At 48.4% G+C, this 26628-nt stretch overlaps 3 protein-coding genes across 10 annotated transcripts in view; 2 read left to right on the forward strand and 1 right to left on the reverse strand.

The window, feature by feature from the left end:
• Window positions 1-9800, forward strand: LOC308181430 (parathyroid hormone/parathyroid hormone-related peptide receptor-like). 4 transcript variants are annotated; one of them, XM_080564742.1, is made up of 13 exons: window positions 1-1335; window positions 2101-2206; window positions 2605-2715; window positions 2836-2960; window positions 3131-3225; window positions 3576-3753; window positions 3948-4101; window positions 4264-4324; window positions 4928-4994; window positions 5128-5226; window positions 5576-5713; window positions 5820-5861; window positions 6310-9800. In XM_080564742.1, exons 1-13 carry the CDS (start codon window positions 1258-1260, stop codon window positions 6664-6666), a joined length of 1611 nt encoding a protein of 536 aa, XP_080420868.1. In that variant the 5' UTR covers window positions 1-1257; the 3' UTR covers window positions 6667-9800. The 4 variants fall into 4 exon arrangements, with proteins under 4 accessions (XP_080420868.1, XP_080420866.1, XP_080420867.1 ...); XM_080564740.1 differs by having other exon boundaries at window positions 3948-4324; XM_080564741.1 differs by lacking the exons at window positions 1-1335; window positions 2101-2206 and having other exon boundaries at window positions 2217-2715.
• On the reverse strand, window positions 9703-26542 carry DDX42 (DEAD-box helicase 42). 5 transcript variants are annotated; one of them, XM_080564735.1, is made up of 18 exons: window positions 26410-26542; window positions 24554-24790; window positions 23721-23871; window positions 23049-23110; window positions 22262-22298; window positions 20642-20791; window positions 20278-20382; window positions 19542-19661; window positions 18900-19076; window positions 18285-18413; window positions 17310-17409; window positions 16572-16619; window positions 15918-16015; window positions 14653-14929; window positions 13799-14025; window positions 12371-12481; window positions 11880-11981; window positions 9703-11198 (listed from the first exon to the last, which is right to left on the reverse strand). In XM_080564735.1, the coding sequence occupies exons 2-18, from the start codon at window positions 24772-24774 to the stop codon at window positions 10485-10487; spliced, it is 2829 nt and encodes a 942-aa protein (XP_080420861.1). In that variant the 5' UTR covers window positions 24775-24790; window positions 26410-26542; the 3' UTR covers window positions 9703-10484. The 5 variants fall into 5 exon arrangements, with proteins under 5 accessions (XP_080420861.1, XP_080420860.1, XP_080420863.1 ...); XM_080564734.1 differs by having other exon boundaries at window positions 26376-26496; XM_080564737.1 differs by having other exon boundaries at window positions 22262-22671; window positions 26376-26427.
• Window positions 26474-26628, forward strand: part of CCDC47 (coiled-coil domain containing 47) — a 12069-nt gene continuing 11914 nt past the window's right edge. Inside the window, exon 1 of the mRNA XM_080564743.1 lies at window positions 26474-26504. Within this exon, the coding sequence (XP_080420869.1) occupies window positions 26489-26504 (16 nt within the window). The 5' untranslated portion in view covers window positions 26474-26488. The remainder of the gene's footprint in view (window positions 26505-26628) is intronic.

The raw sequence follows: 26628 nt of genomic DNA on the forward strand, positions 1-26628 counted from the left end.
GCGGGGAGGCTCCTGGTTAGGACCAGAGCGAGCCCCCCCCCGCCCGGAAAACCCTAGAGGGAGGCCCCAGGGGGCTCTGCCCCGTGCGGGATTTTGCCATTTACGGAGGCAGCGATAGCTGCACCCAGCCATGGATTGCATGGGTGAAGCACTGGTCTGGGATCTTGAAATTCCCGGGGTTTTGCGCCAGGGTTTTGAATTTCAGCCTCATCCCACTGAGGACAACCTGCTCAGGAGCTGGACTTGATGATCCTTGTGGGTCCCTTCCAATATTCTGGATATTCTATGACTCTATGCCCAGGGAGGGAGAACTCCCCGCTTTGTGCCCCCATTTCCCCGGGGGGATGCTGGGGGGACACGAGGTGTCCAAACCAGTGGGGTGGTGGGAACAAGCCGGGTGCATGCACGATCCCAAAACGCAGGGGCCAGCCCTAGGGCCTCCCCATGGGGATACAGGCGATGAGGGAGCTGCAGCTCCTCCACCCCACAGCCCCCCTGGGCACGGCCACGCAGCGAGGTCCTGCACAAGCACCACGGGTGCGTGTCCCGACCCCGATGCACCTCCCCAGCGTACGCCCCAACACCGGGAGAAGGAAAAGGGTTAAACTGGCGTCTGCCTCAAAGACATCCCAGCTCCAGCACCAGCAGCGAAGCAGTGAGGATGCTCACGCGTGGCACCCTCTGCCTCCCCACCTCCAGGCACACTTACTGGGATTTTCCCAGTCTGTCGGCTCCTCGGGACCAGTCTGCTGCTGGGGGCGGCAGGGGGATGCCGTGACAGCTGAAAAATGAGCCACCGGGCAGCGAGGGGAGTTCTGAAAGGAGGAATCTGCCTCGACTGAGGAGGATTTTAGCACCTAGGGCTAAGCCAATAAAGCTCGGCCGTCCCCATCCCGACGGGAATTGTTTGCTCACGCTCCGGGAGCTGCTTAAAGCAGGGGAGACGCGGAGAAGGAACAGGAGCAAGCGAGGTGGGGGGAGACCCCCCACGCGTGGCAAGCCTGCGAGCATCCCGTAGTGCTGCCGGGACCGGGGCTCGCCCCGAGCCCCCAGGGACACGCTGTGCCCCTGCTGCCACCTCGCCTCGATGGGGACCGCGACCGGGAAGGCGCTCGCAGAAGATGCTCGGCCTCGCCGACCGCTCCAGATCTCTTTGTAGCCCGTGGGCTGGCGGAGATTCGTAGTGCCCGGACGGCTGCGCCCAGGCGAAGGCTTTGCTCTCTCCACCCCTCCGTCCCTGAGGACCCCGGCGGGACCATGGTGGCATCGGGCTCCGGGGGAGGCGTTGTAGTGGCCCTGCTCTGCTGCTGCCTCCTGAGCTCTGCCTGGGCTCTGGTAAGTCCGCGTGGCCCCGGGCTCCTCCAGGCCCGCCGCCCTGCTGCCTTCAGGTATCGCCGATCGCCCCCGGGCAGCCCGCACCTCCTGCATCTGCACGCCCCCTAAAAGCTTTTCAGCAGCCTCGGGGACACCGTGATGGGATTTTTTTATTTTATTTATTTTTTTTCATTTCTTGCACATGCCCAGGGCAGGGCTCGCAAGGGACCGGAGGGACCCAGGCGAGTTCCCGTTAGCGCCGGCGAGGCTGCGGGGCTGGCAGCAAGGGCAGAGCTGGGGGCACCCACGGCAGCGCCTCTCCCCAAAGCGCCCCCCCTTGCTGATGCACCCCCTCCGTGCCTCCCCAGCCCCATTCTGCCCGCGCCCAGCATCCCGGCTCCTTTTCCTTTCCAAAGCTGCTGGTTTGCCCATCCCCTCTCCGAATCGCTCCCCTTATGGCTCTGCTCTTCCCACATCACTTAACTCTACCCCCAGCCACCCACACGCAGCTCACCGGGGACAGCACAGTGCCGCGAGGCTGCGGCACCTTCGTTTCCAGCCTGGCTGCCCCGTTGTCTCTGCCCACCTCCTCCAGACGCGCTCCGGGCCTCCCTGCTTGTCTCTTGCTCCGGCTTTGGCTCGTTTCCCACCCGAGGATGCTCCTGCTTCGCGCAGGAGGGTGCAAAGGGTGCTCGGAGCAGAACTGAGCCAAGTTGCCATTAGGCACCGCTGGCCAAAGCCCCCCTGTGATGGGGGGGGGTCCTCACCCCGGTTTTGTCTGGGCAGGTGGACCCCGACGACGTGCTCACGAAAGAAGAGCAGATTTACCTCCTGGTGGAAGCCAAGGAGAAATGTCAGAGGGACATAAAAGCCCAGCTGGAGAAGATCAAAGGTAGCATCCTGACCCTGCGCATGGGGGGGCAAGCCTGGGGACCTGGCTATGTCACGGAGAACGCTGTCCCCTCCGATGGCAGCAGGACGGGGCCAAGGGGACCTGCAGCTCCTGGGGACCACAGGGTCCCGGGATGGATTTGTGCAGCTCCTGGGTGTAATTAGGGGCTAATCAAACCCTTACACTGATGAGCCAGCACTGGCTGCACTGGGCAGCCCCATGTGCAGCACAGACAAGAGCTCGGGGATGGGGATGGGGATGGGTCCCCCTGCTCTGCAGACGAGGGGTGACGGCATGGCAGCGCACTTCCTCGCCTTGGTTCGGGGCCCAGGGGGGTCAGAGGCAGGACGAGGCGCTGTTTGGACACGGGGTGCGATGCGCCTTTGCTCCCTGGCCAGATACCAGCTGCCTTCCAGAGTGGGACGGGATTATCTGCTGGCCGGAGGGCTCCCCCAGCCAGGAGGTGGCCGTGCCCTGCCCCGACTACATCTACGACTTCAACCACAAAGGTGAGCGCTCGCATCCGGACAGGGCGTGAGCTCACCTCGGGGAGCCGCCTGCACCAAGCGGGGGTGCAGATGGGTTTCCTGTGGGTTCTGCTGCTGTCACAGCACCCACCGCGTTCCCAGGTCATGCCTACAGGTACTGCAGCGCCTACGGGACGTGGGAGATGGCTCTCAGCCTCAACAAGACCTGGGCCAATTACACCGAATGCGCTGTGCTCTTCTCCTCCGAGAGCCGGAGCCGCGAGAAGGTGACCGTGCTCGTCGGAGGCGCTGGGAAAGGGACTGGGCTGGGGGCCAGGGGAATGGCTGGGACTGGGGGCTCCCCAGAACAAGCTCTGCTCCTCCCGTGCTCTCGGCCTGGAGGCAGAAAGGGTCCTGGGCCGTGGGGGAGGTGTGGAGCAGAGCCCTTTTCTTCCAGGAGGTGTTTGAGCGCCTGCACCTGATGTACACCATCGGCTACTCCATCTCCCTGGCCTCCCTCATCGTCGCCGTCTGCATCCTCTCCTACTTCAAGTAAGGAGGAGCTGAATCCCATCCCCGTGGGGGGAACAACCACGTCCCCATCTCCTGCACGCAGCACCTGGGGGGAGCAGCCCCGTGGGGCACTGGCACCACCCCAACCCCAGCACAAACCTCAGAGCATTTCCCGGAGCCCCCAGACACGTACTGGTGACCGGTACAACCAGCTCCCCGCTCCTGAAGGGGGATGAAACCCCACTCGTCCCCCGAGCTGCCTTTTGTGCCCACGGGGGGCTGGCACCTTGGGGCTGACCTTCTCCAGGCCCCCCCCTTGCCTGGTAGCCCACACGCGCTGAGCTTTTTGGGCAGCCAGGGCTGGGCTCACGTCGCCTCCTTCTCCGTAGGCGCCTGCACTGCACACGCAACTACATCCACGTCCACCTCTTCACCTCCTTCATCTGCCGGGCGGTGAGCATCTTCGTGAAGGACATGGTGCTCTACTCGGCCAGCGAGACGGAGAAGCTGCGGGAGGACGACTTCAAGGCAGAAATGGGCTCCTCGCCGGGCCAACGGAGCCACCTGGCAAGTGGTGCACGGAGACCGGGGGCAGGAGCGGGGGAAATGGGGATTTAGGAGCCCTGGTGCAAGGAGATGTAGGGCTGTGACACTCGGGGTGATGCCACCGGGGAGGGGAGGGAAAAACCCCGAGGAGATGCAGCTCTGGTGGCCTGCAGCTTTCAGGGGAGGGTCTGACGTGGGCACCTCTCTGCCTGCAGGTCGGCTGCAAGGTGGTGGTGACGCTCTTCCTCTATTTTCTGGCCACCAACCACTACTGGATCCTGGTGGAAGGTCTCTACCTGCACAGCCTGATCTTCATGGCCTTCCTCTCCAACAAGAGCTACCTGTGGGTCCTCATCATCATCGGCTGGGGTAAGCTTGGGCCCCAACCCCACCCCGCGAGGAGCTGGGGCGCTGAGCAGCACCGATTGCCAAGAGAAGGGCAATGGGATGCAGAGCAGCCGCCAGGAACCGATTCAGGCTGCAAACGTGGTGTCTCAGCTGTGCTCCTCACCCCGGTTTGTGTCCCTCCAGGTCTCCCTGCTGTCTTTGTGTCTGTCTGGGCCAGCGTCAGGGCCTCCCTGGCGGATACGCAGTACGTAGCTTCACCAGCAGGCCCTTGGGGAGGGAAAGCTTGGTTGCAAATGCTAGCAAGAAATCTGTGGGCACCAGAGCTTCTGGAAATGAAAAAATTCCAAAAAGAACAAGAGGAATCAACCAGTATACAAGGCTTGTTTATAAAACCGTCGGTAATCTAGACCAGTAATATCTTTGTTCTGCATGTGGAAGGAAGCTGGATGCAGCTTTACATCATAAATTGGTTGATAAATGGTGCCAAGATGAACACCAAGGGTATGTTCTAAAGTTAAGATTTTAAAAAGAGGAAGACCACTCGTCCACCAAGAGGAGGACTTAGAGCAGGAGGTTTAGACAAGGAGCTCTCAGCAGGATTCAGGTTAATTAAAACCTGATTTGCCACAGAAAGATGTTTGGAGGCGCTTGTAACAGGGCTGCTGCTGGGTCAGGATTTACCCAAACTCCAGATTTCTCCCAGCCAGGCTCGCTCGGAGATGGCAAAGAGGTGAAGGGTGGGAGGACCGGAGATGGGGGCGGTGGCTGGGGGGGACAGGGGCCATCAGCCAGCAGTTCTCACCAGTGACTGCAGGCGTCTCCAAAGGTTCTTCACCGGTCTCTTCAGGTGCTGGGACCTCAGCGCGGGGAACATGAAGTGGATTTATCAGGTCCCCATCTTGGCTGCCATCGTGGTAAGAACCCCGTGGCTCCATTTCCCAACCCTTTGCAGGGAAAGGGGACTGGGAGCAACCCAGGGCTGATTGCTTGTGGTTGCTGGGCCGGGTCACTGCAGGCAACAAACCCACGGTGGGCGTCTGTTGGCAGGTGAACTTCTTCCTCTTCCTCAACATCGTCCGGGTGCTGGCCTCCAAGCTCTGGGAGACGAACACGGGGAAGCTGGACCCCCGGCAGCAGTACAGGCAAGTGCTGGCAGCAGCAAGGCCATGTCCCAGCCCTGGGCTGGCTCGTTTAGGTGGGACGGTTCCCCAGAGGGCTGGGAACGAAGAGCAGAGACGTTGGAGTAGCTGCAGGAGCGAGGGAGGGTGGCAGCCGACACTTTTGGCAGCTCGGTTTGCTTGAAACAGGAGGCTCGGGGTTCAAACCTTGCCTGGTCCCTTCCCCGAGCCGGGTGATGTGCGATAGCCTGCACAAACCAGGGCAGCAGCAGAAGCTCCAGCACCAGCCCTTCGCTGGGACGCTCCCCAACACCGGCAGCTCCGGGCTGGCTGGCAGGTCCCAGCTCACCGCCCCGAGTGTTTCTCCTCTCAGGAAGCTGCTCAAGTCCACGCTGGTGCTGATGCCGCTTTTCGGAGTCCACTACGTGGTGTTCATGGCCATGCCCTACACCGAAGTCTCCGGGGTGCTGTGGCAGATCCAGATGCATTACGAGATGCTCTTTAACTCCTCTCAGGTACGTTGCTGTGGGGCTGCCCTCCCAGCACCGAGCGATGTCCACCCGGGCACGCACACGGCATCCCGGCTCGGGACTCAAACCCCACATCCGTCTCTTTTGGCAGGGTTTCTTTGTGGCTTTCATCTACTGCTTTTGCAACGGGGAGGTAAGTGAGAAGCGCGAGCAACTGAGCTCTGGGTCAAGCCCCTTTAGGGTCAGGGACTTTAACCCGCAGCCCCCGGCTCGGGATAACTGGAGGGAAAACTGATTCATCACTCTCTGTAGGCTTTGGAAGGGAAAAATCTCTAGGAGTGAAAACCTAGGGAAGGGAAGGGAAGGGAAGGGAAGGGAAGGGAAGGGAAGGGAAGGGAAGGGAAGGGAAGGGAAGGGAAGGGAAGGGAAGGGAAGGGAAGGGAAGGGAAGGGAAGGGAAGGGAAGGGAAGGGAAGGGAAGGGAAGGGAAGGGAAGGGAAGGGAAGGGAAGGGAAGGGAAGGGAAGGGAAGGGAAGGGAAGGGAAGGGAAGGGAAGGGAAGGGAAGGGAAGGGAAGGGAAGGGAAGGGCTGCCCGTTTTGCTGGCTCTGAGCACCAGCAGCTGTCTCTGATCCCTCCCTTAGGTGCAGGCAGAGATTAAAAAGGCCCATTTTCGGAGAAGCCTGGCACTGGACTTCAAGCAGAAGGCACGCGCCACCAGCGCGGCGGGGAGCTGCTACTACGGCGGGCTGGCCTCCCACGCCACCACCAGCTTCAGCATGAGCCTCGCGGGGCGAGCGGCGGGGAGCACGCAGCAGCGTGGGCTGCTGCTCCCCGCCCGTGCCAGCCTGCCAGGCTACATCCCCGGCTCCTTTGCCTCGGACTTTTTGCCCTGTCCGACCCAGGAGATGAGCCAGAAAGCCTGCGGGGAAACCACCGGGGACTTAGATGTGGATCGGAGTCACCCCAGCCTGAACAAAGAGCTGGAGACGATGCTGTGAAGTTAACGGTGCATGTCCCAGCCGGACTGATCCTCGCGCTCTGGGCTCCTTTTGTGCTTGCGTGGAGAGCTGGGGCAGGGGTCAGCAGCTGAATCAACACAAATCCCTCTGCCTCCCAGCCAGCACGCAAAGGGACCACGTGCTCCTGTTCCTTCTTGTACCTACCCGGCCTAAAAACGGGCTGGTTCAAAACCTCCTTTCCTTCCACGCGCAGATGAGTGGTGTAAGTGATGTCTGTGCATGCAAAGCCGTGAATCATCACCAGGACACAGTCCTCCAGGCCCAATCTGACAGACTCTGACAGCCTGGAAGGCTACTTCAGCTCCAGCGTGTACAAAGCCGTGCCAACGACACCGCAGCCCTGAAGTCTGCCTCCCCTCCTCGGCACTAATTCCTGCGGTGTGCAGCCCGGGGCTGGCAGTGAGCAGTGCCCGCAGAGCTGCTCTGCGGCTCACCCCGCCCTCACCTGCATCCTCGCGTAGCTCAGCGGTGCTGTGAACGCCTACAGGCACCGCTCAGCCACAAACAGGGGGCACGGAGTCACCGGGACACGATGGGCTGAGGGAGGCAGACCGTGCATTACAGCCTGGGAAGGGCGCAGCAAAATGCCTCGCTCCCCCACGCTTTCCGGCATGATGGCGTGGAAATGCAGAGACCACAGCATGCCAGAGCCTTGGCCCTGGGGTCTTTTTGCAAGCTAGTTAATAAAGAGACAGTCTGCAAGGCTTGCTTCCACCCTCAAACTTCTTTACGGTCTCAGCAAATGGTTACAGGAGGAAGCAGAGGGGGCGAAGGGCTGGAAACCCAGCCAGGTTCTCACACAGCCAGATCTACCCTCGCTGCTCGCTGTTGGGGTGCGGTGGCGCCTCCCAGCTCCCCTCCTGCCCCCTCTGTGACACACACAGTGCCTGGAAAACCTCAGCACCCAGCCGGGAAAAGGCATTCCCGAGGATATTGCGATGCCCTGCACAGACAATTCTCTCGGATGGTGAGGGAGCGGGGCGGGGGGTGATGAGTACAATGTTGTTGGGAGAGGGGGTTCATACACCAGTTGAAGTTACATGGCACGTCGGTGGTTTTTTCCTACTTGAGACACATTCCAAGGCAGTAATTTCATAATAAAGCTACTGACAGAGAACACGTAAATAATTCTGTGCATTTGCGGAGCTTTCCGGCGAAAGTCTAAGGTGCAAACTGAGCCACGAGGATTAGAAATCACTAGAGGAACCACCAGCCAGAGGGCCAGGAGGCCTGTGTCAGGGCAGGGACGAGGTTTCCTGCTCTAGAAGAAGCTGGCACACCTGCATCACCCCCAGCCAAGAAAGCAAGTGCCCCATTCTGGGGGACGAGAGGCAGAGGGGGCGACCGATGCTCGAGCAGAGGCAGGAGCAGGGCTGTACTTCCCAAACCTGAGCTTCCTGCAATTGATTTGCTCAGCTGAGTTGTGCTCCCGTCTGTTCAGAAGAAAGCACAGCCAGCCCCCTGCAAGGAGAGAGAGGTTCTCTTTCAGGGTAGTTGGCATGCAGCTCACACTGCTACCTTGTTCTGTGGAAAAGGAATCAGCCCCCGTATGTACCTAACGGGGACCTGCGAACTGACATTTATAGCGCTCTGTCACCGATCAATATTTACTCTCTCAATTCTCCAGAGGCTCCTGGTAGCTGAGAGAGGGGTGAGGAATTTCAATAATCCTATCAGAACAGCAGAGGGACGCATTAAAAAGAAGGGGAGAAACCCACGCGTATGCCACATACAGGCCAGTTCCCCGTGGCAGCGACCTGAGACCAAGACAGGGAGGGAGCAGAGGGCACCTTCAGACCACCAAGCTATTTTTTGGTTTCAAAACTCAAACCTTTAATTATGCTGAGTGATAAACACTACGTGTGATAAGGAAAAAGGAACCCAGCAGTGGCTCCTAACCCCCTGCCGCATCTGCCCTAGAACAAGGCATCATCCTCATCTTAATACTAAATATGCTGAAGTCTTCAGTTTTGCAGAGCTCAAACCAGTGCAAAGAGGTTTCTGCCTGGACTGCGATTAGGTAATTCAAGTGGAAACCATTCTAAAGCCTCTATTAGAGCTAGATAGCGAGGGGGCCCAAATAATCAAATTGCTGTCTTCACCGAAACCAGGACATGTGCAAGTCAGATGACAGGACTGTGCCCGAGTTCCCCTTCCAGCTCTACAATGACTCCATGAAAGGCTGGGAGAAGCGATGTGTCCTGGACTGCACACTTCCACGCTTGTAAAATGGAGAGAAATCTATTCCCCGGTAGGCTCTGAAGCTAAAATACGGTTTTCAAAACTGTGAACGATGCTGAGAAAAACCACAGGAATTATTTTCTAAACTACAATCCAAAACTTCTGTTCAAAGAAAGGGATGCAGTCAGATCTCCAGCCAGACAAATCGCTATCCACATGCCAGAACAGCCAAAGGAAGAAGTGGAGAACAAAAAGCACGTGCTAGATATTTTGTCCCAGTAATAAAACATTTACTAGAGCAAGCAGAAAGTAAATGCACAGCTGATAAAGAAAACATCACAATGTCACAAAAAACTGACAGTTTCTGATACTTCTCTCAGTAGAAACAAGACAGAGGTGGGTGCTGACATGTTTCAACAAAAGAGTTCTTCCTTACCTTTACGGTGCAAAAAAAAAAAAAAGTTAAAAAACAGGTAATACACACAATGAGTTAAAAACAGTCAAGCAAGATTTTACAGTTTTAACTACATGTGTCCAATATGGGGCGGTATTTGAGCTGTTCCACTCCTTCAATTCCTTTTCAGGTTCTCCCTAAACGCTTCTGAGCAGCAGGTCCCTGAATTTCTGAATGAAGCCTCTTCATTTAGCTTCACTTCGTGAGGGGGAGGTGCCAGCCTTTGATTGCTGTGGCGTATCTACATTTTGTTTCCCTTTTTTGTTTTTACTTTGAAGAAAGCAATCAGCCCTCTCACAACAGAGGGTGCATAGGCACAGCAGAGAGACACGTTTGCTATGCAGGCTTCCACCAAAATGAAGGTTATTAAGAAAGAAGAGTTTTGTGTTGTTGTTTTTTTTTTTTTTTTTACAAGAAAAGAAAAATACCTGGGGCAATAGGATTGGTGTACTGACCACAAAAAAAAAACCAGGGAGTTCATCCTTCACTATGTGTGACGTCGTGGTTAACTGGGCTGGAGAAGGATCCCTTGAACAGCTTCGTAAGAAATTAAAGAAAAATCAACTTGCTCCGTCCCCCCTTCAGCAATGTAAATTAATACATTCTTAATTGATGGGGAGAGACAGACGGGCCAATCTGGAGGCCAAATTATTTGGGGATAGAAGAATATGGGAAAAGAAGAGACTGGAGAAGAACTCACCATACCGAACAAATTGCTGAAAGGTTAAAGTTAAACAGGTGGGTCCTGAGCATCTCCAGATGAACTTTTTGTTGTGTTTTTTTTTTTTTTTTGTAAGTGTGAATGCTGGTTAAGAAAAGACTACCTTCAACAGTTTCTTAATGTTCCAAGGACATGAAACAGCTTCTTTCTTGTCAAGAAGATCTGTTTAAATCCAGCAGAGTCACTTGAGCACTGAATGTTTAAAAGCAGAACCCAGGGAGCTTTATCAAAATGATTTCTCTTTGACTAAGCATTGCATGTACACATCATTAGATTGAATCTGTCCGCAGATGTACCGGTGCAGACTTCCACGGGGAGTTCACATGGTTTCCTTCTCCTCCCCCAGCTGCTCAACAACCAGTTACCAAAAAACCCAAGAAATCCTCTGGAAAAAGACAACACTACCTGCACAGATTCCACCAGGCTGTGAAGTACCAGCCTTTAACTGTCCCATCGACTCTTCTTACGTTTTGGGGGCTCTGGGACAGCAAAACCATCTGTCTTGTTGTCCCGGCTGTTGGCATCCTTCCTGTTCTCGCCATTCCTGTTCTCGTTGTTCCTACCCTCGCTGATATTCCTGCTCTCACCATTATTGCGATTGCCACTGCTCACGTCAGTGAAATGCCGGCTTTCACCGTGGCGATGGTTGTCGCTGTGCCGGCCCTCTCCGTGCCGGTAAGCGTCACTGTGGCGGCCACCTCCTTCCCCGTGGCGCTGCACGTCGTTGTAGCGACCGCCACCGCCCTCTCCCCGGCGCGGGACCTCATTGTGCCGACTGTTCCTGTTGTCGTTGTATCGTTCTCTGACGATGCCACCGCCGCCGCCACCACCACCAGGAGCGACGCCGGTGCTGGTGCTGCCGACGCCTTCTCGGTTATTAGTGCTGGCAGTCGTGGTGTTGTTGTAGCCCTGTACTCCGACGCTTGGGAAGGTGGGAACGCTGCTCAGATTCCCGGTGCTGGTGAAACCTGGAACACCCTTTGCTGCTGCGGCAGCTGCAATCGGGCTGTCAGGATTTGCAGAATTTTGCTGCGCTGAACTTGTTGGTACTGAGTTCAAGCTCCCAGCACTAGTCCAGCCACTAGCACCCGCAGCAGAGCTTCCAGTCTTTTGGTTATTTAAGCTTGCAGCAACAAAGTGGCTCTTATACTGAGACTGCCAGGAGAGATGGAAAGAAAAAAAAAAAAGAGAGCACGTTTGCCTCTACACTGCACCACAAAACACACAGTCATCATGCATACACAAGCCTGTCTTGAACTCTGGGGAACCCCTAGTAAAAAGGGTTCCTATAAAAAGTCAGTCTTGGAGCGATCACATTCCTGCCGTGCTTATGAACACAGAATTAGTAACGGACATCTGCTACCAGACCACAGAAACAACGAAACTCCTATACTGTGGGGTTTATTTTCACACTCAAAAGAAAGGGTGTCTCTGTTCCCTGCTTCTTTTGTCTGCAATTACACTATTGCTGCTAAGCAACTTAAGTAGGATCAAGCCTAGGAGCAGAATCCAAACGGGAAAAAGAGCAAATAGGCAGCAGAAAACAAAATAAGTTTGGCACATTCATGTTGTGCAGCTATGTTCAGTCCAGCCTGCATGCTATTCCTCCACTTTGGACTGCAACACTGAGTGCTCCAGTTGGATGAGACATGGCTGCAACTACCAAACTTAACTTCCCTGAAGTCAGCAGGGTTTCTGCACTCTTGAGGGAGGAAATAAAAAACATTTTGAACCATCAGTAGTAAAATTTTTCCACGTTATTTCCTTTTCTCTTGAGGTAGAACTTGGGATACAAGTGCCTGAGTTGGAACTTGGGATACAGGGGACTGAACCAACCTGAAAAGCTGCTTTCATTGCTGTAAGTCTGTCGCCCATTGCCCCAGAGGATGGCTTATACGCTTCATAGTTGCTCATCACGCTGTTGTTGTTTCCACGGTCCTAAGCAGAAAGACAAAGGACAACTGGAGAGATTTATCCAACTCAGACACTTCTCCAAACCTATCTTCACTCTGCACTCAGGGAAAATGCCCACTAAGGACCACAAACCTCTGGGAGCACCGAACAGTAGCACAGTTTGGCTCATGATCTTGAGGATGACAGAAAGGTAAAGGCGCAGGAGCTCTAAGCAACTCACTATTCAGCAGTATAACCACATTTCCCAGCTCCCTACAGTACAAGCAAAACCGAGGTGCAACCAGATAATAAAACCAAGGTGAAATCAGATAGCTCACAAAAAAAAAAAAAAAAAAAGCAAGCCACAAGCTGGTCAATCCTGAGTTTAAAAGTTCCAAGAACCTGTAAAGAACTTCTTCAGCATCTCTACTTACAGAACTTTCTGATCCCAGACCAGGACGCTCACGATATCCTAAGCCACCACCACCAATGTTCAGCTTCTTGCCTTTTCCTCCTTTAAAACGGGATTTCCGGAACCATGGGTTCTGTACAAAAGAAAACCAAATGCTTTTCAACACAGGGAATGAGAAGACTGGTAAACACTGGTAATGAGACTCAGAAAAGAAGGATTTTGCTCATTTCAAAAACAAAACAAAACAAAAACAGTCTCCCAATCCACAACACAGCCGTTGCAAGGGGACGGGACACATCAGACTACGCTGCTTTATAATTAACTTGGAGACAGTCCTGTCATGTGGGTCTGAAGCTTTTCCTACAAATGCTCCTTATGATAACTGATTTTATGTCCTGAGCTCTCATACATACTAAAGTTTTGGGGGGTTGTATTCTAATAAACCCAGGAATAAGTGCAATCTCTAATGCCATTCGCTTGAGAGCTCTGAATTTGCTCATGTTTGGGTTTTATTGATTTAGTCCATTGCCTGGCTAAGAAGAAATGAAGTTCTGTCAGCAAAACTTACTGCAACGAGCAGTGGCTAGGAAAGGGCAGTCCAACCAGACCTCCTGTTACTAGGTTTTTAGACAATGGTTAGCTGCACCGCTCCTTATATCCTGTAGTTTGTTCAAACCTGAAGAAGCCAGTAAGCCAAGCCATTCAGCTTCTGTTCTCTCCTCTCATACACAGCCTTGGAGCTGTGCCTCACAAACTCTGTCACTTGTGAAAATGCTGCCTCTGTACACCAGAAAAACTATTTACTTCTAACAGCTAGTGTCTAAGCTGCTGGGTGAAGTCACAAGCATGCTAATCCATACCTGAAATTGGAAATTACCAAAAAGCCTTTGCTCCTTTGCAGCTACAAGGGCAGCAAAAGACAAGAACCTAACGAGCTGACAAGTACAGCGGCATAAACACAATTGTTTGAGCAATCCATCAGACCTATATATAGTAAGCCTGCCAGACAGCACTGCCAAGCAGGTAAAACGATCAAGCCACAACCAGTTCACAAAGTGAAAGTTCCTGTAATCAGCCTCTAGTTCAGCTTACAGCTAAGCTGCATCTTCTAGGTACCTGCTATTAATGCGTATCGAAAATCTGATGGTAAGGAGATACCAGAGTTGGAGTGCTCTGCTGACATCAGACAGGTTATAGTTCCTAATTTCCTAGGCAATGTTTTACCCCTGAATAGATTACATGTTACAGTCCAAAATCATCATGTCTTCTGCATTCTTTCAAAGGCCATAACAAAAAAAACACTAGAAAGCCTACTTAAAAACAATACAGGTTCCCAAAAGGTCACTGAGAATATATGATGGAGCCAGACACAAGACTCTGAACTCCTTATTTGCTCACTGTGCTACTCATGGAAGTAACCTTCCTCTACTCAAAAAGTTTTGCTTTGTACCTGCATTGCTAGATCCAGCAGCTCTTTGGAAACATGTTGATTAGCACCTTCCAGATTTCGGACCAGATCACCCGCGAAATTACTGTCTTTGGGAGTCAACAGAGTGTAGGCAACTCCCTTCTCGCCTGCTCTGCCAGTGCGACCAATTCTGTGGGTGTGCGTGTCTATGTCCCGAGCCACATCGTAATTGATCACAGTCTTAATGGAAGGAATATCTAACCCACGAGCTGTAACAAAGAGCAATACAGTGGTGAGTGTGATTGGCCTGAAGGAACTCAAAGCAATCCCATTCATACCAGCACATCATTCTGCTCCAGCATAGGAAAGGAGTTTTCACAGGAAAAGATCCCTGTTAAGACACCCTTCATACGCTACGACTCTTTGCTATCTTAGGTACAGCAATATCGCTCATCTCCAAGTTCACAGCACTGGAGATGGAAGATCTCTCTTCAAATGGCTTTCATTTCCAGTGAGAAATATACATTGAAATCCATGCTTTGTTCAGCTAAACATCTGGGTATGAAAGGTTTTCTAGAGAAGGCTTCAAGTGCATCCATCTCCTCCTCATATAAGCATGCATAATTTGTCAGCTGACTGATGAATAGCAACTACATCCTTAAGAAACAGCTTATTTTCTTTTTGTATATTAAATAATATACCTGTCACTGTAACTCAAATATCACTATAAGACTTTAACAATGTAATCCTTTGCTAACACTACTTCTGAAAAACATCTGGAAAACTGTGTCCAGCAGGTGTAGAAGCCAACCTTGTTGCTTTCCACTGCAGTGCATTAACCTTTCTGCTGATATCCACAACTTGTACGAGCTGCTCTTTCTTAAAAAGCCACATACCTGCTACATCAGTAGCTACCAGTATCGGGATCCCTTTTTTCTTAAATTCTGAAATGACTTTATTCCTCTCACTCTGGTCCATGTCACCATGAAGCAGCCCTAGATTATGATCCTCCTGCTTGAGGTTATTAGCCAGCTCTTCTGCATTTGCCTTCTTGGTGACGAACAGAAGAACGCTCCCAGAAGATGTGAACTCCACAAGGCGTCGAGTCAGCCAGTTCCATTTGCTAGGGCCAGAAGGGAAAATCTCCACAATTTGAGTAACATCTTCATTTGCCTGAGGAGAGAAATAAGACAAGCCACAATGCAGTACACAAAAGGCACTATTGCAAACAAACACAGCAGAATAAAATCAGGAATTTAAACTAAGTGTGAGAATAAAATGTACAGAAGCAGGGGACTGACATCCTCCTCTGAATGAGGTTTCAGTTATCCCCTGCTTGACTAATTGCTGACCGCTTTATCTTCACTACACAGAAAAGGCAGGGGTTAAGCGAGCTACTCTCTGATAAATCTGAGAGGCAAACTGCAGACTTTGACACAAACAGAAACTGACTGAGCAAGGACAGCTGCTTTTTTCCTTAAGCAAAGTTTAGAAGAACTAGTCTCCTAGAAAGGCAAGGCCGCAGGTAGCCGTTCATTTTTTGTTATGAAGGGATACCTCACAATCCTGATTAAAAAAAACAAAAATGCAGGGAACTGGTTGAAAGAAGAATGTTCTGAAGGCAGTTTGTGAAACTTCTCAACAGTTTGCATATATTCTGTGCAAAGTTTCTTCACAGCAAGCGTACATCTGCCCACTTCATTGACTTATTACCAAAGCATGCTGATAGTTCACCTGCTACTGTCAAGCAAGTACAGATCAACATTCCCACATAAACCAGCTGAGAGGCATTACGGCCTAAGTTGCAAATCCTCCATTGCAAAAGCTGTAATCGCCCTATTTATATTTTTGAGACAAAGCAAAAGGATACACCTATTGATTCAGCCTAATAAGCCAATCAATCACTGCCTTAAATGTTGTTTCACTCCTAGATGAAACCCTCCCATCACTACAAGATTATTTCCTGGCAGAAAGCTCAATAAAATAAAATAAAATCAAAAATAATAACAAATCAAAAATAAAAACAAAATCACAAAACTATTTTTTTTAAACACAAGATATTTACTTTTAAATATATGTGATGAATACTGCAGTTTAACACAAATTTCAGACAACAGAATGATTCATTTCTATGACTGTATCAGAAGTAAGGCAGAATTACCTCTCCAATGTCTCCCTGCACAACTCGAATTGGGTCAATCAGAATATCTCGGGCCAATTTCTCAATCTTTTTACGGAAAGTGGCACTGAACAAGAGGGCTGAAAGAAAAAAACAGTATTTGAGCTTCATGAAAAATCTTTTTTCAGAATTATGAGAACACTGCACAGATATTGTGAACCTGTACGACTGTACTGTATGTCAGGGATCTAAAGCTACAGTCTGTTTCTGCGGTTCTAACGAAAATTATCAATCACAGTGACTATTAGAATATCTCAAAGTAGAAATACGTTTCATGGTATTTGAAATAGGATATGAATAATTGGTGGCACTGCTGTGAGCCTTCGTTTCTGCCACTTTAGAACACAGAGTCTCAAAGCATATGAATATTAATTCAGCTAATCATTTTTTCTCTGAGTAAAGTCTGTGGAGGGATTACAGAGTGATGAACAGCCTGGTTAAATGCTCACACTTCACAAGCAATCCCTCCCACCAGCCCCCACAGAGAATAATGCCACCGGAGTCCTGCGGAAGTCTCACTGCACAGCTGTGTCAAGAACAAGAAATCCAAGCTCTGCTCCAGATTCTTAACTGGCAGCCCACCATACAGCCTCCTTCATCTCCCAGCACTGTATTTTGAAACTTGTTTATACTTACTCTGTCTGTCAGGACGTACGTGGCTTGCAATTGATCTGACCTGATATTCTGGAAGAGAGAGAAAATGCTCTAATCAACGCTGTATGCTCATTAGGTAGTGGACTAACTCAGAAACACAACTGGACTGCTTTATTTAACAAATAACCACAGAAGGAATGAGTGCCTCTCCCTTGATATTTAATTTTACTGGGACTTCCTGGTGCTCTTTGCTGCACAACGGAAGTTCATTCAAATTTCCTTACGGAACTTTCTTAAGGTTCCTTGAACTTCATCAAAAGTTCCTTTAAGCAAAGATCCTAGCTGAATCTGTGCACACTCTGTACATCTCACAAGTGTCTCTCACATTGGGGTATCATAGCACTGCCAAATTTTTACCGTGTCCCATGATTCCTGGGCACATATTCAAAGTCATATAGATCCGAATGACTAAACCTGATCCAAAAAAGCAGAAAGTTCTTCTAACACCACTAGTTTGTACACACAGAATCAAAGCAAAGAAGTGACTTGCCCAAAAGTTATTCTAAGATGAAAATCAGGCTTTTGGGAATTCGTTCATCAACAGGGCTTTGCTAATCTCTTTATACCAACAGATAATAGACCTTTAAATATGAGCTTTGTATAGAAAACACTTCCATAATGTATTAAGTATAGGAAGCTACTGGAGCTATAAACAGTCATATTAAGCTGGGAATCACACACTGCCGCTTTCCAAAACGGTGACCTTTGGTCAGTACGTACCAAAACCCATATCAAACATTCTGTCTGCTTCATCAAACACAAGGTAAGTGACTCTTTGAAGGTTTGTAGCTTTCTTTTTCACATGGTCAATCAAACGACCCTGTGGAGAAAAAAAAAAGCCATTTTTTTAAAGCATATTTAAAAAAAATTATATACAACCCTCAATCACCTAGCTGCTTTTTATCCTCACTTACCAGAGACATAGAACAAAAACACGTCAGGGCTTCAGTCTGGAAATAAGTGTTAATATTCAAGTCATAGAAACAGATTCCTAAATCTCTCATGAAGTATACTTGACAAGATGAATTTTATGACTAGTTTTTGAAGGATAAACAGTGCTGAGACCCTAAAATTGCCCATTCTTCATCCTGACTTAACTTTAACTGTGAACTATTTAATTCCAAAATTGTTGGTGCAGGAGATCTTCACGCTTTGCTTTTTTTGCCCAGTACCCGCAATAAATACCCACAATAAAACTTCCTCCAACCATTACTTACTCAGTTTTGCCCAAATTTGTAACTAGGTTTTACAGTAAGCAAAAATCAGTTGAGAATAGCGCTCATTTAAATCACTGGCTCCGCATCAACACCCAGTCGATGTCTCAGCCCTTCAATGTAACTGCTACAGGCTCTACACTGATTCAGGAAGATGTCACTCAAGTTCAAGACATTCTGGGAATTTTCCTCACAAATTTAAGACTCAGCAATCAGAAGCTGGTGTTGCACACAACTGACACTGATTCAAGCAGGTCTTGCTTGCTACTATGTCTTCTGTTGGAAGATCATACCTAATCTCTTTCAATTTCTCTTGAGACAGGAATAATCCCAGTTTATTTGTCTTTAACATCTGATAACCTGCGAAGAACCTGGATTTCAGTGATCAGAGAACAAAATCTACATCACCAATGATATTGAGAGATTTGTCTCAGCTTCAGTTACACAACAAAACACTTACTGTGTGCAGACAGGTACTTACCGGTGTACAAACAACTATCTCTGCCCCCTCCTGGAGGGCTTTGGCTTGTTCCCACATGCTTCCTCCTCCATACACAGCTACGGAGCGCAGATTATACGCCTTACCAAAGCGCTTACATTCAGAATGGATCTGAGAATTTTAAACAGAACACATCTCAGTTCAGGTTAGAAGGATCTGAGAAGATACTCTTACCTTGGCAATGGAGCCCAGCTCCTGAAATCCACTTTTCAGTTATCAGCTTAATTAAATTATTCAGAAATCCTCAGGACTGAATGCTCCAATACTTGTGCATAACTTCCATTCACTTATCTGGGAAAGCTATTTAGGCATTCAACTGCAATTTAAGCTATTCTTTTATACGTACAATTTGTGGCAATGGATCCACAGTACTCCCAATACTTAAGAATAACATGGGAGAACTGTGTAAAAGTAACAATTTAAAGTTTGTCATGATCCTTAGACTAAAATTAGTGTGAGGATTGTGAGCTTACAATGGAGGCAGGTGCAGAGTAATTTTTTCAAATAGGTTACTGAGGTTCTCTGGTAACTTCTGCACAGAATTTTGCCTCCTTCTGTAGGAACACTGTATGGTACACACATTTTCTAGACACCTACCTGTTGGCAAAGCTCTCTGGTTGGGCATACAATCACTGCAATGGGACCGTCCCCTGGTTCAAGCTCCTTTTGATCCATGATGTGAATCAACATCGGCCAGATGAAGGCTGCTGTTTTTCCACTTCCAGTCTTAGCTATCCCAATCATATCTCTGCCACTTAGTGCAACTGGAACGCCCTAAAAATAAGGAGATTCTATACCCATATTATGCCCAACTTAGCATGTTACTGTCCTAGATATTAAATGAAAACCCAGATAAAAATGGAAGACAGCTGCAGGGGACTCAGAGCAGCATACATACATACATACACAGTTTTATTGCCAAGTCAGATTTGAAATAGTTTGGTTTAAGGGCTGGAAGTAATTGCAGTATTATGTTAGTGTTCTATATGAAGTCAGTGTTTGGGCACAGTACAACATCCCCAGGATATATTTACATGGCCATAAATGCATCCTGTCCAGCTGTAAGAACGCTAAACCCAAGAAAAATAACAAAGCTATTTACCTAGAAAAATCCAAACTATTCTTCTCTGTGACAGCTCTATATAGGAAACTAGAATTGTATACACCCTCATACGCACCAGGGACCTTTGCATGCATTCTGTTAGCTGCATTTAGATGTAAGAGAGTAACAACACTCACCTGGCACTGTATAGGAGTGGGCTGGGTATACTCGGATTTCCTAATCTGATGCATAAGTTGCTCATCAAATCCAAAATGAGCAAAGCTACTGCCAGGTCTTGGAGGAGCAGCACCGGAGACCTTAGAAATAAAAACATATCTTTGTTCATGGAAAGCAGTAAGAGAAAACCAAAGAAATCTGTAAAAAAAAATGAACAAAGCTATTTCTACCTCAGAAAACTGCCTTTTTTTTTTTTTAACAGACCTAAGTATAACTCAGTGCAAACTCCATATGTGCTGTGTAACTAGGTCTTTCAGATATAAAAAAAATTACATAAGTTGTCAATCAACACAAGCTACTAAAAATCATACCTACTTCCTTGTAAAATTTATCTCCTTCCTCCTCCAAATAGTTCCCTTCACAAGAAGTCACCATGCTAACATGTCTCAAATGGCAAAAAAAAAAAATTCTTCCATATAGGATTTCCAGTTTCAATTCTTAGCTCTGTGGTTCTTCAGTACAATTGCAACTATACAACTGGCAATTTGGGGTGCCCAATTTGAAAAGCCCAGAGATGACTTTCAAAAACTGCTGAGGAAAATCAACCTCCTTTAAACCAAAGTCATTGAAGGTGTCCAAGAGGCTTGGTATTCAAAACATGGAATTCCCTGTCAAAATCTTCATTAAAACTACTAAGGCAGTTAGAAAGAATGAGAGAGAAAAAATACGACGAAGATAGTTCTGTGACCTGCTTACCCGGAGATTTAGTTTATGACGTAACTCCACCACTTGCTGCGGGGTGAGACTGGTGATCTCCTCATGCTCATCATAGAAATTTTTCTCAAAAGGTGGATATTCAATCTGCAAGGGTAATTACTCAGTTAGTCCAAGATTCAAGATTCTCTCTGTACATCTAATTTCTTAGAAATTAGTTCTTAGCTGTCTGTGATAACGTTAACTTAATAGGGAGCAATTTTAAGGATCTTCAGTATGACTCAAGTGGCACAGCAGTGAAATATTACAACACTGATTCATAGGGAAGGAAGCATATTTCAATCTACTTCCTAGCCCCTGCTTTCTACAGTCCCTCAGAAAGAATAGAATAGAATAAGCTTCCTACCTCTGAATGGTCAATAGGTGGAAGGGGATCAATGATTTTTTTGGACGGTGCAATTGGGTTCCCATCACTGTCATACTCGAGGTTATCCTCTTCCTCTTCTTGTACCACACCAGCAGTAGGGTTTTCAGCCATGTAGCGAAAATAAGCTTCCTGCAGCAAAACATATCAGTAAAATTGCATACAATAGGATGCAAAAATAGTGCCACATTTGTTTAATGATGTACAAAGCTAGGTGGTGGTTTGCTTTCACACACAGCATTGAGAAACAGAATGTTCACTAGAACTGGTTCTTCTAGCAAATACCAACAGTTATGCCCAGAGAAAGGACAGTAAGAAGACAAGAAGAAAACTACAATGTTCAGGTAGACCACAAATACTTTTTTTTTTAAAAAAAAAAAACAAAAAAACAATGAACACAAACTTTTCCTCTTACAGATCTGCTTAAGAAATCCTTCCATCAAGACTTGTAATGCTTTAACAATATAAAATTCTATTCTTATTTCCACACAAACACAATACAAACACTGCAGGTTTTTAAACACAGAACACAATGTTACTAAGCATATGCTGTTCTTTTTTTGTTAAACAAACTATGCCAAAGATAGTTTCTCCACTTCTAACTACACTCAAGAAATGAAAAGTCAACAGCAAATGGGAAAGAAACTATTTCAAGAGTCTTTCAACACAAGCCCAAGTTAGAAATCACTGTCACATGCTATCCTTACAGCTCACAAGGAAGTATGCATCTCACAGAATCCCATTTAGGTCTCACTGGCACATCACGACATTCTCATGCAGAAACACCAGTCTCAATTGATTTTTAAGCAAAGATTTAAGACAAAATTTTTAAAGCAAGGTTCAATTACAAAGAAATGTGTATACCCATCTGTTTTTTTTCCATTCACATGGCCAATTATTGCTCAGTCATTTAGATATGCATGCAATATACTTTCTGAACAACTGTCTGCAAGCGTAAGTTAGCTGTGCTCAGACTTTAGCATGGCTACACTCCCCAAACTGGAAGCAAAGCCCTACAGGCCAGAGAACCTTTCCATGCTCTGCTTTACTACAAGTACCACGATAATTCTTAATTATAATCTGGTAGAGAGACATTTTGAAATTAAGCCTTTCCTCTTTGCTTAATATTCCATTATGGCGATGCCTACAATCCTCAGTCAGACCTGGAGTTCCTCTGAAAACTAAGAGCAAAAAGCCAGATTCTTGCCCTTAGCAGACAAACTGCGGAGGCTATTTGCAGTGAAATTTCAACAGCCTCTCAGTGGTGTTCCATATTAGTTGCTTCAGTTAATCTCAAATTTAATGAGACCCTCAGATACTGAAAAACCTGTAGTACAGGAAGTTGAAATTCAAATTGACAAAAAAAATCGTCTCAAACAGGGTAAAAAAAGAAAGAAATTGTCTCCTAATATTCTTTTCTTTTTTTCTTTTGGTGAAACACCTAGAAGGGTGGAGACAGCAGGGTAACCTCTAGAGCTTCCTGCTGAATTGTCCGGGTACTGTGCATGACACTGGAGTTTTATTTGTACCTAGTAGTTACGTATTTGGGGAGGGAAGATAAAAAACAAAAAAAGAAGATAGAAAGACTGCATAAGAACTCACTTGGTCATCTTCCTCTTCAATGTCATCTCGAATACCCCTGGAAAAACAAGCGGAGAAAAAAAAAACTTCCCTGCAAGTGTTCCACATACTCAGCTCCACACTTTGATTTGATTAGTGCTGATACTTTGTGGAAGATACAACGCTAACAACTCAGTAACATTCATAATCCCAACCCATGGATTTTTCTTATTTGGTGCCAACCATAACAGCGACCCTGCAAAGACTTCATTTTACTTCTATTAATGAGACTGAAAGATTAGGATTCCGTCTTCCCAGTAGAAGCCACATCAAAGATCATCCTGGTCTAAGCTCTCGATGCTACCAGATGTCCCATAAGTGAAGAGCAATATGAGCCAGGAAGTGCAAATCCAGTTCAGGACTTCCCCAGGTGGTCATTTGGATCCGGTGTTCTGTTTCAGGACCATGTATAATCTGATCAACCCCATGCAATGCAATGCAAGTTCTATCAATGTTTCTGACACTTATATCAAGAAGCACAATTATTTCCCTTGGTCAAAACAGACAGACAAGCTGCAAAAATGTAAATTGCTTGAACTCCAAATTTAGTAATCCCAATTATCACCCACTACCTAATGTGTCAGCTTTACAGGGAATGTCTTAAAACCTAGTTCAAGTTTGGAAAAGCCTCCAGTATCTCCAGTACTACAGGTGCAGCAGCACTGTTTCATATTATCTACAGAACCATGAACATCAACAAAATACATCGGAATTTTCTTAGCACCATACAAGACACAGGTAGGAATGGGAATTACAAGAGAGAACTTACTTAGCATTCTTTTTTTCCTTGTCTTTATCTTCAAGTCGCTTCATGTCTCGAGCAGCTTGATCCTAGCAGGTCATAAAATTGTGGCACGTTAGAAAACATAACAAGATGATAAAATGTGGAAAGGAAAAATTGTTCCTAACTAGACCATCATGCTGCAGCGATGATAATTTCTGGACTAAGCCTTTTCTTGCTCCATGCCCTATTAGCATCAAACAAATTCTAATTCCTTTGAAATCTATATATTGTAACTTTGTGGCAGTGTTGTTGAAGAAATATATTCTCTGCATTCTTCTTGCAAATGCTGTGATAGAATCCAGCTAACTACAGAATTGCAGCTAAGGAACTGCTCCTGATAAATCTAAAACATTTCCATTCAGGTTGTGAAAAAACACACGAAACGTTAGCTTAGTATTTAGAGACACACAAAGCTCTTTGTGGCATTGCCTTGGCAAACCCAAAACACTTAAATAGTTGAGCTACTGTAAAGTATATCCACTACATCCCCATTTAATTCACATTTAAGTTCTAATTAACATACTGTCTTAAATAAAAATCAAAAGCTAAGTGACATTCCGAATGCAACTGCCCAAGCCATGAGGGGCATTTGCTGCTCCTGACCGGAGAGGAGCACTGCCACAGAAGTTAACAAACATTTCACAAGCCGGGTCTTGCCTCCACTTCAGCCATGAATGCCTCCAGAGGATCATCGTCGCTGTCAGAGTCTGCCGATTTGGAATGAAACTGCTGGCGAGTGGGGGAATTCTCCGCTGGAATGTATGGCAAGTCGACATTGCTGTTATCTTCCTCTTCGTCCTCAAAGTACCTGAAAAGAAACAAACATTGGCCCAGTCAGGACGGAGCCTACAGCAGCACACCGTCCTTCACAGTTTTCGAGCTGAGTCAAGTTTCCCATGCAGAGATGGATAACAAAAGTCAGCGCGTATACAGGACCTGCTGCTAAAATGCTTCCCTTGTGAAAGGCACACAAATTTATCCTATCTGGCTCCAACTCTGAACAAAACACCTCATGCAAAGTCTCGGTCGTACCAGGGCATGAGATCTGAACGGTCTGAGGCTCAGCTGAGGGATGTTCTTAGGGAGAAGGAAAGCTAGAGGAGGAAGAGAGCTCTCCAAGAGCTCCTGTAGGATCTCACTGTCTTCTAAATGTATTTAAAGGCAAGGAAGCTTTGCTATTCTTGTTTTATAGGTGATGAGCTGAGACAGAGAAAGTGTAAGTAAGTCCAGGGACACACCAAACATCTACCCCTGAGCAGGGCTGGGCATTCCTGCAGGCAATCAGCTCAGTATTTTTGATACTATGGCAGTAAAGCCACCAGGGTTTTGCTACACCATCATGAAGTGTTAGGGTATTTTATTTAGGGTATTTATTAGGCTGTTCTAAATAACTGAACCTCACAAACATCACAGGTACTTTCCCCTGACCTTGAAAAGTATAAAACACCACAATCTAGAACTAGAGAGACACAAGAAATAACTCTACTTACGCGTTCTCTTCATCAAAATTTGCTCGCTTTGACCCAATTTTGTAGAAAGAAGGCAGCTGTGGAGGTCCCGATTTCGCAAATGCAGCAGAAGAACCGGCTGTTCCAAAAGCACTATGAGACTGTTGAGAAAGCTTAGGCTCCTCTTTCTTTCCAGGGGTTATGGCAAATCCACCAAAACCAAAGCCTCTCTTTGTACCAGGTCCACCTTTATTCCAATTCATGATGCCCTCAATATACCTGTTAAAACCAGAACAGAGAAATTAATGCCCTTCCTGCTTTAGGCAGGTATAAACAATAGTGATCTTTCCTGAAAGCAGGTTCCTTTACTCATAATAAAGAGACTTGGGAAATGTAACCACAAAATTTTGATCTGTTTCCCAAAACGGATTTGCAAGAACGAGCGAATCCACAACTTGGAAAAAGAATAAATCAAAGACGTTGTCTTCGAAAATAGATCACATCCCTCAAACCCTACTGAAGCATATGTTGACGGTCTTGTTTGTTTTACATTTTACATTTTTACAACATAAGACAAACAAACCCGAAGTCAGAACCTGGCACAGCAGGAGGAACGAGAGATGAAAAGTCAGCTCAGTAAATATTTCTGCATGCCCATACAGTGTTTCCCATCCCCGAGTGTTTGATGGCTCTGTAAATACCACGCTACAATCCAGACATTTCTAGAAAAACAGGCCCAAAGCAGCACACGGCTCACCGCTTTGTCGTGAGACAAGACACACTTCTGCCAAAAAGTTAGCTCCCTCTTCTCCTCAAGCAAGTGTCTCTAGCCATCGATACGTGTTCTCCATTCCAGCCTTCTAAATTAGATGAAGGCCGAACTGATATACTAAGATTTACACTTTTCATTCCAAGTAATTTAATAATTTCATCTTCACGGTCAAGTCATACTTTTAAGGCTGCCAAAAAGAACACGACCCCCACTGCTTCCAAGTGTTTTGTAATTTGACAGCCCAATGGCTACAAGACTTATCGAAGGAATCCCTGCATTCAGCGAGAGCCCTCCAACGAGATCAGAATTCACGGGCAAGGGGAACAACTTCAAAATAACCTCAGAGCAAGCACTGCCGCCGCGCCCTGGGCAGGACGTTTACCAGCCTGGGGCTTGCTCAGTGAGGCTCAAGCCTAGAGCTCATGAGGAGGCTCTGGAGAAGTGCTTTTCGGTTCTCTGTGGCAGAGGCTGGCTGCGACACGCTGCTCTTGCACAGGCACACGGTGCAGCTTTCACACCTGACACGGATACGAGGCCAAAACGTACAAGAAACGGATCAAAGGGGGAACTTCGCAGCCCTGGTGCCGACAGCACAGCAGGCATCCCTCTGAGTGACAACGCCTGCATCTAAGGATCCATCCTCACACACTTAGCGGCCTCCCTTTCCCCCCACCGCTCCAGGACCAAAAAAGAAACGTTCCCTTGTTCCCTTTTGTGCCTAAAACCCCCCCAAACCGCGTCAATTCGCCCAGGGAGCGGTGACGGGCCGTGGAGCGAGCCCCTACGGCCCCTGCGAGGCTCTGAGGCCGCTGGGAGGGGGGGAGGCAGCGGCGGGGCTCGGAGCCCCCTCACGGCTTCCCCGGGCTCGGGGCTCCCCTCACGGCGCTTCGGGACCCCCCTCACGGCGCTTCCCGCCCGCCGCGGGCCCTTTGTGAGGGCCGGGCCGGGCCGGGCGGAGGCCTCCCTCAGCGGCGCTGGGTGGTGGCCCCGCGGACTCCCTCAGCCCCTTCCTGTGAGGGGAGGCCGGGCAGGAGCCGCCCCCGCCCCCGCCCCCGCCCCCGCCGTCCCCGCACCCCTCCGCCCCCCGCTCACCGCCCGGCCCCGCGGCCGCCGCTCCCCCGGTTACCGGGCCGGGGGCGTGGAGAGGGGACGCGACGTGCCGACGTGTGTGCGTGACGCGCTGACGTCAGCGCGCCCTGCCGGGCATGCGCGGTAGCGGAGGTGAAGCCGCCGAGGGGAGAAGGGAAGGGTTTGGGCAGAGAGGGGCCTACGGGGTCTGAGCTGGCAGCAGTAGGGCTGTGTAAGGAGGAGACGGGTTCCGGCTGCTTGCTCGGGCTCCGGCTGC

This window comes from Anser brachyrhynchus, assembly GCF_964034855.1.
Source record: "Anser brachyrhynchus genome assembly, chromosome: 22".
Taxonomy (NCBI): domain Eukaryota; kingdom Metazoa; phylum Chordata; class Aves; order Anseriformes; family Anatidae; genus Anser; species Anser brachyrhynchus.